The sequence below is a fragment of the Elephantulus edwardii genome, unplaced genomic scaffold (assembly GCF_000299155.1).
Source record: "Elephantulus edwardii isolate Elephantulus edwardi_28Jun2011 unplaced genomic scaffold, EleEdw1.0 scaffold00269, whole genome shotgun sequence".
Classification (NCBI taxonomy): domain Eukaryota; kingdom Metazoa; phylum Chordata; class Mammalia; order Macroscelidea; family Macroscelididae; genus Elephantulus; species Elephantulus edwardii.
This window is the reverse complement of record NW_006400019.1, coordinates 2,001,691-2,012,627: the sequence shown is the minus strand read 5'-3', so window position 1 is coordinate 2,012,627 and position 10,937 is coordinate 2,001,691. Positions and strand designations below refer to the sequence as shown.

The 10,937-nt window shown below is 51.1% G+C and overlaps 1 protein-coding gene across 1 annotated transcript; it reads left to right on the top strand.

The window, feature by feature from the left end:
• The first annotated feature begins 1,546 nt into the window (after positions 1–1,546).
• ZNF275 (zinc finger protein 275) lies at positions 1,547–9,388 on the top strand. Its single transcript, XM_006899945.1, has 3 exons — positions 1,547–1,574; positions 7,892–7,993; positions 8,199–9,388. The coding sequence occupies exons 1-3, from the start codon at positions 1,547–1,549 to the stop codon at positions 9,386–9,388; spliced, it is 1,320 nt and encodes a 439-aa protein (XP_006900007.1).
• The last annotated feature ends 1,549 nt before the right edge of the window (positions 9,389–10,937 follow it).

The window sequence follows — 10,937 nt, the reverse complement described above, 5'->3', positions numbered from 1 at the left end:
GTGTGGCCGAGCGCGTGCGGCCGGGCGGGAAGTGCACAGCGAGCATCCCGAGTGAGTGCGCGGGGCCGGGGTGGCGGGAGAGATGGAGGGGGGCGGCGGGCAGAGGCGACGGCCTAGGGGGATCTAGCGGGCCACCGGGGGCACCGAGGCCCGTGTGCCTTCTTCAGGGGAAGAGGAGCCGAACGCTGAAGAGAGGGACCCCCAAGTGCTGGAGGGGCCGAGGGAGGGGAGCTTGGCTTGCCTGAAGGTTGAGCGCGGCCTGCACCCCGGGAGTTGTGTTGGGGGTGTGTGTGAGCGCAGCTCAAAGATTTGGGTCCGCACGAGGCTTTCTCCGTGGCCTGCCAGGGGCCCCCTTTCCCAGCTCCAGCGCCCCTCACCCTTCTGAGGCCTCGACCTCTTCTTCCGGGCAGCTTTGGGATGTAGTTGCGTGTCGTCTCCCACCCCCACTCGCCTGTTGCTCAGAAGCCGATGGGCCTCCTCGGCGCCCACACTTCCGAGGTCCCCCTTTTCCCGCTGCCATCCCCCCAGGCTTGGGCCAGTCCAGCCGAAGGCCGTCAGGCTGGCGGTGGAAACGTTGCCTCTGAATTTAGCCTCGGTCTCTAGAATTTTCTTTTACTAGAACATTTGGAGTGTTCGCTCTGGAGCCCTGCCCCCTACCGGGCCTCCTCCCCGCGCCCCTGGAGCGCCGGCCAGAGCTGCCCCGAACTGTTACTGTATCTATTTAGACTGTTAGTGCGCGCGGCTTTCCCGCCGGAGGCTACTGCCGACGGGGACTCTGCCGATGAAGACCAAGGGACGGGGTGTGCGCAGGCCGCTTTCATGGCCCAGCCAGCTGCTGTACCCCGGCCCGGCCGTCCCCCCCTCCCGGCTCTACCGCACCCCCAGCTTGGCCGTACCCCGGCCCCTATCGTACCCCCAACCCTGTCATTCCATCCCCCGAGTCCTGCCATCTCACCTCCTCTGCCCTGCCGTCCCCCACGGCCCCTGCCGTTCCACCCAAACCTGTCGTTCCATCCCCCTGGCCCCTGCCATCCCCCGAAGTACCATTTCTACAATATTTTACTTTTTTCTAAGATGCCACGTGCTTTTTCTGGAAATGACAATATAAGGCTTCTCTCACTTAAACACAACAAACACTGCCGAATCCCCTGCTGGTCTCCCTTCTGGCTTTTTATAGAAAGGAGAGAAGATGGGAACCAAAGCAGAGAGATGGTGCCCCCACCAAGCGAGAGTGGGAAAGACAGAAACACGTGTGTGCCTACCCATGCAAACAGGCTGGCACGACATCACAGGAAACCACCTTTCCTGGCACAGCACTCTCCCTCGGAGCTGGGTCACCCCGGCTCCGTGGGTCATGGAACCTGAAACCCAAAGTCTCACCTGGGACTGGCTGTGGCCCGCACACGTATAGTGTGTGTAAACACAGTTTACATATTCCTAGTGTCATGGGAAGAGTTTTGCTGTCTGCTTCTGTTTACCCAGATTATTCCGGTTCAGCTGATGAGACAGACATCCTGAAGCAATCACTAGGAAAGGCTTTGGCACCATGAGTCATCCCTGTGTGTCCCTTTTGGGTAAGTCTGTGGATTTGCAGCGCCTCTGCTGCTCTCAAGATTGCCAGGCTCTTCCATCCCTGAGTAGGGTGCAAGGAACAGAACATGGGGGAAAAGAGGTACCCAGTTAGGAGAAAGGCAACCTGGTAATCATAGAGCTAGGGGGAAGGGGCTGAAGGTGCCCATCTCATGTACATGGCGAGGGGCAAGATCTCTTGAGAACAATCCTGTGAAGAGAGGCTCCAGGTATGTGTGCCGTAGCCCAGAACTGAACTGTGCACCTACAAATTATTCCGGGTGAACTAGGGCCTTGAGGGTCCTCATTCAGATGGCAGAGAGGCCAAGTGTTTTCAGGGACCCTTTGGAGAGCCTCATTTGGTCCCAACCTCTTCCTCACCTCTGCCATTCTCTAATGAAAGTTTTAGATAGTAAATTTGATTTAAGTAAGTTGCTAAAAAATTTAACTTGTAGTCTAAAGTGTCAGCATCTAACAGGAAGAGATTCAGATGCCCTCTCAATTTCCACGTCATCGCTTACTTGCCAGCTAGCCCAGCAGTGCGTTTGCCCCAAGTCCCATGACGTGTACCACGGGGCTCTGGCCAGTGTGCACATCACCGTGCAGTGTGAGGGCCTTTGCTCTCTTGAAGTCCATAGTTCAGACGCACTTCAGAGATCGTTTCTTTCCAGAGCTTAAGATCTCAGGGTCTACTTGCGCTCCTGTTTCTCCCAGCTGAACAGAGGGACTCTTGACAGGGCATGTGCTTCTCTCTAGCTGATGAAAGCACGCCACATTCAAGGACAGTATTTTCCTCTGTCCATCAAGTGCACATCACTGGCTTTTATGCTCTGGAAGACAGTGGGTACGTCTCTCCCAGTATGCATCTTCCCTGTATCAGCTGCCCATGGTAAGCGCAGCAGTTGGTATGTGGGCTTGACCATTTTACCAGATCTAGGATGAGTGAGCGAAATGTTTTTTGGGGTTTTTTTTGTTTTTTTTTTTTGAGCGAAATGTTTTTAACTGCACTTGGATGTAGTGCATAGTACCTTTTTCTATCACTTCCTTCGTTCTCGACAGTACCTTTAACCTATGTCCTCGGGTTAGCACAACCCCCCTCCAAACTAGGCCACTTACTGTCTCCCCTCACAATGAGGAATTATGTATTCTTTCTGTTTTCACTGCTGTGTGCTCAACAGCCCCACAGATGAACACATTACTTCATATTTTGGCTCTTTACTTCCTTCTCTGTGAAATGTAATTAGTCAGAACTGTTAACTCATGGCTAAGAAGTGAATTCCAGCTCACTGTGACCCTGCAGGGCAAAGAGGAACTGCCTTAGGGTTTCCAAGATTGAGACGGCCTCGGCCTTCTCCCTGGGAATGACTGGTGTTTAAACCACCAGCCTTTGTGTGAGCAGTACGAGCTCAACCATTGTGTGCTGATTCTGTTTCTTGGTGGCGGAAAAGCACCCAGGGGAGGTGCTTGATTCAAGTGCATGCGAGCCAACTCCCTGTTGTCCACTTGTGGCCCGGAGCTACCCTCGACACTGGGAATTGGAGGTGACCAAGAAAGAGAAGAGCTCTCTCTTAGGGGACTGATCTTCTGGAGATTTGGGGAAACAAGCATCTTCAGGGAATCATTTCTAGAAGCAAAGAGTGCGGGATGCCAGATCCAACGTAGAGTGGATCTTTCCAGGAGTTGTGTTTAGGACAAGTTCAAGGCCAGTGGCACCAAGGTGCCAGGTCTGGGATAGGAGATGGATGGGTAGGCCTGGCCCAGGGTCTTGTAGATGAATTAAGACTTTAGGTTTTTGAAATCAGTGAAAAAAAGAGAGGTTGGTACACGGTGTCACATTTCTCTGGATGGTAGTGAAGTGTTTTTCCCCCCCAATTTTACTAATTAACCAAACATTAATGTCAGTTGGAAGTCCGTTTTTAAAGAGATGAATTATATACATAATGCACAACAAGTTCTTTTTTAAAAAAGTAGAAATCACCATCAAATCATATTATCAGGTATCTGTTAGTTGGGAGAATGCAACTGGCCCAAGAGAAGCCCTGCCCAGAAGAGTGACTGCTGGGTGCCTGGGCTGGATAGCTCACCCATTGGAGAGGTATTAGTGTGTTTCAGTGAACCAGCCAGCCAAAGATGGCAGTGGAGGCACAGCCGAACTGTGGGGCCTGAGGTGTTCTGTTCTGGCCCTGCCCTCCTGCAGTCTAGCCACTTGGGGAGAGGAGCCAGGAAGTCCCAGCCCCGTCTTTGTGCTGTCACTCAGTGCTTGCTTTCCACTTGGCTCCTGACTTGACCCAACCATGGTTCATCCACCCAACATTTCCCAGCTCCAGGGCGCCTTCTCCAATCCCTCCTGGGCTTCAACTCTTGTCTGCTTCACACTGAAACCCACCAAAATCCTTTCACATCTTCTGTGCAGGATCCACCATTTTATAATCTGTTGGATGCCACCCTCCAGAACCCTGACCCACATTTATCACCGACTTATTTTGTATGACATTGACGTTATTTGAATGTTCTTTTCTATCCTTTTACTTTTAGCTTGTTGTTGTTAAGTGCCATCGAGTCACAGGTGACTCATAGCGACCCTATGAAGGAGAGTCCTCAACGCTTGGGTGCCTTTCATCCTCTCCCCAGGTTCATAGGGTTTCCGGAGGCAAGCTATTACGGAAGGGGATGCCACTCCTGCTTCTAATCTTGTTTTAATCAGGGAGCTCCACCCCACTCTCTGTCCGCATTGGGTAGCCAACCATTAACGCATTTGACACATCAGTGTCACAGTGTTCAGCCTCACAGCAACCCCAAGTGACTTTTAGCTTATGTCTTTATAATAAAATTGCTTCTAGACAACATAGACATGAGTCTATTATCTTTTTGATACAGGCTAGCAGTCTGTATCTTTTAGTTGGAATGTTTAGTGCATTTGTGTTAAATTTAATGTATATTATACATTATTATATGTAGAATTTAAGTGTCGGATTGCTATTTCTATTCTACTTGTCCCTTCTCATATTTTCCTCTACTTCTTATAAATTAGTATTTAAAAAAATCCTGCTTTATTTCCACTCACCTCCATTAATGGATAATTGGAGCACTGGTGATAAAAGGAGTTGTACAATTAACCAGAGGTCATGCCTCTTTGGTGGTTCAAATCCACCAGCAACTCTGAGGGAGAAAGATTAACAATCTCCTCCTGTGTAATTTATAGTTTCCAAAACCCAGTGGGAGGTCGGCTAGGAGTTGATTCCAACTTTATAGCAATGAGAAACTGGGTTTTAAGGAGCCCAGGGATGTAGTGCAGGCAGGTCCAGCTATTGGGACACACCAGGCACACTGAGGGGGAAAGATGGGCAGTTGCCAGACTCCACCTAAGGAATTTCTGCCTTGGGGGGTCTGGGATGCGTCCTGGATGGAAAAACCTAACAGCAATACTTAGTCCCACCCAAGTTTTCATCTGATTTCAGTTTGCTTCCATTTGAAGAACTCCATATTTCTTAGCATTTGCAGATCTTCTGGTGATGACTTATCCCAGTTTTTGTATGTCTGTAGAATGGTTTATTTTGCCTTCATTGTTAAGAGTGTTTTTCTTTGTTAAGAGTGTTTTTCTTGAGTATAGAATTAGTGGTTGATTAAAATTTCTTTTCTTTTAGCCCTTTCAAAGTGTTAGTTATGTAGTTAGTTCAATTTCTAAGAAGTAGCTTATTAATTTTTATTTCACTCTGTGGTAACTAGTTTAAAATCTCTGGCTGCCTTAAGTGTTTTAATTGTGGGGCTGGTTTGGGGTTTGGGATTTTTTTAAGGTTCCCTTTAAGATTTTTTTAAATCTTTGGTTTCAGCAGTTGGATTATGATGTGTTGAGTGTAGGAGTCTGTGTATGAGTGTGTGTTTTCATCTTGCTAAGAGTTGTTTGGGATTTTTAAATTTTGAGTTCGTAGTTTAGATCTCATTTGGAAAAAAAGTCAATCACTGTTTTTCAGTGTTTCTTTTTCTTTATCCTTTCTTGCATCCGGTCTGTCTCAGGTTCCACCTGTTTGCATGTAAGAACATTTTGTGTCCCCCTCTAGGTCTCTAACATGTAGGTCTCCTCCTCTAGATGTGTTTTCTCCTATACTCCTTCTTGGCATTCCAGTCCTTTTTGCTGGAGAGTTGGACATCGTGAATGTTAGTTTTCTGCATGTTGGATTGTTGGGTTTCCTTCAGAAGCAAGTTGGACTTCGTTCTCAGAGGCAGTTCTCTGTGGCCTAACTGAATCCTTTGAGGCCTGCTTTTGCACTTCTCTAGCATGTGCTTTGTAATGTTGACTCAGACTTCCAAAGGCCTGACTTCTGCGGGTTCTGTCCCCAGTGCTCTAAGAGTTACCAAGAACTCTGCTCCAGGTGTATAGACTTTTACCACCTCACACACCTTAGTCCTGGGAATCGTTTAGCCCTTTTAGGGTTTCTCTCTTTACATGTATGACTTACTAGTCAGGTAAAGGGGTGCCTAGTGCAGACTTTGCAATTTTATGGCCATCCCACACCACACACAGTACCCTCCTCTCTGGAGCTCTGCCTGAGTGTGGGCCCCTCGCTGGCAGAGAGCTGAGGGGACTACAGGGCCCTTTTCTCATGAATCCATTATGTTCTGCTTGCATATAGATCCACCATGGCCAGATGCCAAAGTCTCCATCCATTTACAGCATAGCATTTTTAATCTCATGGAAAGATCTTTCTAGAATATCTGGGTTTTATAGTCCTTGAACTGAATGAAAATGCAGTCTTTTCATTTAGACATTGAGGTGAACTGGCCTCAGGATAGTAGCCCTGTGTTCTTGTTCCTTTGAGCTTGCCAGGAGTGGGAGGCCTGTGGTACATACATGCTACTAATGGGATCTTGTGATATATCACCTATTTTGCAGTCTGGATGGAATATGTACATAGTTTGAGTTCTTTTATTTAGCTACTGAGTTTTGAAGGTCTTTTGTTTGAAGCTTCTTTTCCCCATTCTTCAAAGAACTCTTAGCTCTTTGAAGAATGGTCACTTTTCCTTACATGGTATGTAAAGCACATGCCCTTGGCCAGGAGTCTTAGCAGTATGCAGCCCTGAGCACTGTCTCCTGTTTCTTTCTTCTGCAGGGGCCTGGCTGGCTGCATGTCATCTCTTCCATGTCCAGATGGCACTCTGGTTTCCTAGTCATTTCTTTGGCTATTTGTTTGGGGGCACTTCCTTCCTGTGAGGTGGGGGCATTGACCACCCAGCTGCATCTGCCTTGTCCCCCCTGCAGCCTACCTTTCAGTACTCTGCTCACCCACTTTTCCTGGCATTTGAGAAATGTTGTCTTGGGCATCCTCGTGCTCTTGCTAGTCACTCAGCTGCCACTCACTCAAGGGAAGACTCATTAAGATTTAGAAGTAGGGAGAGGGAAAGCCCTGGTCTTATTGCGGGGGACAATGGAGCTGCTGTCACTAACAGCTTTTTGCTCTCTTTAGCGTCACCTGCTCCTCAAGGTCTTGCCCTTTCCCAGGATGGAGCCCCAGGAGATCAGGCCCTGGCAGTTCCTCTTGAGATGCTAGAAGCCCAGGTGAGTTTGCTCTGAGCCCAGCCTGACAGGTGATAGTCCCTAGGCTTGTCCCTGCTGCTTAGGACCCAGGGAAGACGTGCTGCAGGGTCCTCTGGTGCTCATTGGGGCTTGCTTTCTGTGCCACCTTGAGGTTTGTGGTTGAAGATCTGTGCTTGCCATGCGCACTCACTGTTCTTGGCACTGCCCTCACCTCTTGCTAGAATAGATGAAGGAACTGAGTATTTCTTGGGACTCTTTCAGGATCCAGTGACACTTGACAGTGTGGAGCCGTACCTCACAAAAAGGGAGTGGCTGGGGCTTGACTCTGAGCCAAGGACACTGGACTATTTTGGGAATGTGACCTCCGTGGGTAAGAGGTGGCCTTCCACCACATTCAACACTTGACTTTTTGGTCCCAGGCCCTGGGCACAGGATGAGGAGTGCCTGCCCATTGGGCCCCACAGAAGGCCTGGGCACCCGAGTGCAAGTTTTTAGGTAGATGCAGGGGCCTGCCCACACCTAAGACTTTTCAACTCTGGAGGGCACGGCAAGAGGCTCTCGTCTTCTGTTGGGACAGACATGAATTCTTTGCTTTTTAGAATAGTTTATTTAGAAACCCAGGAATTGTATTGACAGCTCAACATTTGTCCCAGGTCTGTACTGTAGGGTGGTACCCATAGGAGCCTTACTGGAGTAGGATTTGGGAGTTGTGGTGGTCCCCAGTCTGGGAAGGACATGGAGCAGTGGTGTCATGTGGCAGCTGCCGTATATCTATTTCTCCATACTCAGGAGTTCCAGATTTGAATCCTGCCTTGGTCCCTCCCCAAGTGCAAGGACAAGTCCTGCTGGTCTCAGATCCGTCACTCATTGCAGGCCACGGTAAGCATTCCAGTGAGTGAAGAAAAATCAAGGGAGACTGGGGAAGTTGGGGTGGCCCAGTTGAGCCACTGGAGGTGTGTAGGTCTTAGGATGGGCGAGGACTGCCCTTCCATCCCAGAAAGAGTGTTCTCTGCTCCTGGCCAGATGGGCACTTGAGGATGAAAGGCCGCTGCCGTCACGGGGCCTTTCTTCACCTACAGATCTGCTCTCATTTCAGAAAACATCTCGGTGACCCAGAACCAGACCGTGGGGGAGGACGCTCAGTCCCACGAAATGGAGCCGACCAGCTCCTCCAGGGCCGGTGCCACCAGCCCTGAGGTCAGACAGGACGGGGCTGCGTCGGGGAGGTTAGGGAGTCCCCAGGATCTACCTGTAGAGCACCATTTTGCATGTAAAGAGTGTGGGGACACATTTCGGCTGAAAGTCCTCCTTGTCCAGCACCAGAGAATCCACAGTGAGGAGACGGGGTGGGAGTGTCGCGACTGCTCGCGGGTTTTCAGGGGCATGTCAGAGTTCAGAGAGCATCGGAAAAGCCACGTGGCCGTGCAGCCGGGCCCCCGTCCAGGTCCCGGTCCCGGTCCTGCTTCTGCTCCCAGCCGGGCCCCCGAGGACATGGAGGTGAAGAGCAAGCAGCTGGAGAAGGAGGAGAAGCCTTTCGAGTGCGAGGAGTGTGGGAAGCGCTTCAAGAAGAACGCGGGCCTCAGCCAGCACCTGCGGGTGCACAGCCGCTCGCGGCCTCTGCGCTGCGCCGAGTGCGGGCGCGCCTTCAAGGCCACCTCGCGCCTCTTCCGCCACCCGAAGCTGCGCAGCGGCGAGGAGAAGCCACTCGCCTGCCGGGCCTGCAGCTCCCGCTTGGCGGAGCGCCCCGAGGGCCTGAAGCAGCCTAGCGCACCCGCGCCTCAACTGCCCTTCGACTGCGAGGACTGCGGCAAGTCCTTCCGCGGGGTCGCTGGCCTGGCCGAGCACCAGCGCATCCACAGTGGGGCCAAGCCCTATGGCTGCTCACACTGCGGCAAGCAGTTCCGCCGCAGCTCCGAGCTCACCAAGCACCGACGCATCCACACCGGGGAGAAGCCCTATGCCTGCGGCCAGTGCGGCAAGACCTTCCGCCAGAGCTCCAGCCTCCTGGAGCACCAGCGCATCCACACCGGCGAGCGGCCCTATGCCTGCAGCGACTGTGGCAAGGCCTTCCGGGGGCCCTCCGACCTCATCAAGCACCGACGCATCCACAGCGGACTCAAGCCCTACGAGTGTGACCGCTGCGGCAAGGCTTTCCGCCGCAGCTCGGGCCTGAGCCGCCACCGGCGCACCCACAGCGGGGCCCGGCGCTGTGAGTGCCCCGAGTGCGGCCGCGTGTTCAAGCGGCGCTCAGCTCTGCAGAAGCATCAGCCTGTGCACCACCAGTAGAGCACGGCAGCCACAGGAGACGAACTGTTTTGTGATGTTTATCTATTTTCTTGTTCGAAAGGTTGAAACCAGTTTCTACTGCCACCAGCAATTTCTACTTGTCCATGTGTCCCGTGAGGCTCACGCAGAGTAGTGGAGGTCAGGTTCCGTCTTGTGGCTGCCTCCCAGTGCTGCGACCCACCTGATGCTGGGGGAGCTCCAAATCACCGAGGCTGCCCTGCTGAGAGGTGACCTGGAGGGGTGGAAGGCACCGCTTAAGCAGAAGGCACCCTCAGTGACCAGGATCCTGTTGTTTCCCAAAGACAAGTCTGCCCTGCCTTTTTTGGCCTACTTGAATCTTCATTTTAAGGGATGTAAATACAAAAGTCAAGTGTCTTATACTATTTAATTTATTCCTTTAGTTACCCATGCCTCATAGAAATCATTTGTGATACAGAATAATATATTTGTTGAGCACTCTGCCCCTTACGTCCTCTCTAGTGCCTCCTTGTTTAGTTTTGGCCTCACTGGCTTCCCTTCTGCCCAGGTGCACTCCTGCACCCCTGACATTCCCTCCTGCACCCCAGCGTTCCCTGGGTCAGGTCCCACCCTCTGGACGTCCTGCCTCAGGGCTCTGGACAGCCTCCCCAGGCATCAGAAGGTGTTTGCTGAGCATTAGGTGGCTGTGTTCCTGTGTTTTACAATGTGACCCATACGAGGCATTTGGTACTGATTTTCCTGTTGAGGTCACATTCCAAATTCTTTGTTTCTGTTCATGAAGCCCTGATGACCCTCATACAGATCCCAAACCAGCTTTGGTTGATGTTAAGGGCAAGACTTTCTGGTTCAGTAAGATCCCAGGAGGCACCTTTTCCCGCCAGGGTTAGGCTTTGCCTGGATGTTCTCTGCCTCACACTTCTGCACATAGTGGTCACAGCACCTCTCTACGCATCGTCCCTGGAAGTGGTCACCAGGGCAGCTAGGAACTGTCCTGTGGCTCCGCTCCCTGGCACCTGGCCCTACCCTGAGTTCCAGAACCTGATGCCTCGTCTCTTCTAACCTCAGCCTCAGCCTCTGCAGGATTTCCTGTTGTTGCATGTGAAAGTTGTTTATTCGTCTCCTTTGACTAGTAACCAAGTTTTTTCTGCATATATTGACTTTCTAGAGAGAGCTTTTCTTTAAATATCAATTATGGTGGTTCTTTTTCCCCAGGTTTATAGCTTTGATGTTTATAACAGTTTACATTTGTTTGAGCTTTTGATGTGAGTGAATTCACACACTCCTCTCGCTGGTTACATCATAACTGGAGTCACTTCATTGCTGCAGTCAGGATGCTATTTCCTTCTGGAGTTTTAATTACAAACTCAGAAGTTGAAAGTCCTTCTCCTCCCCTCCCAGGGGAAGCTGCTGAGTTGGGAGGCAGTCTGCCAGGACAGAGCAAACTAGAGGGGAATGGACCAGAGAAGGAACATGCAGAGCCCATGGACATTGTAGGAAGTAATCGTTCATCCTGAAAACTCCGATTCTAGAGATGCTTCCGCCATGGACTGGCCCAAATGGTCTTGGACCT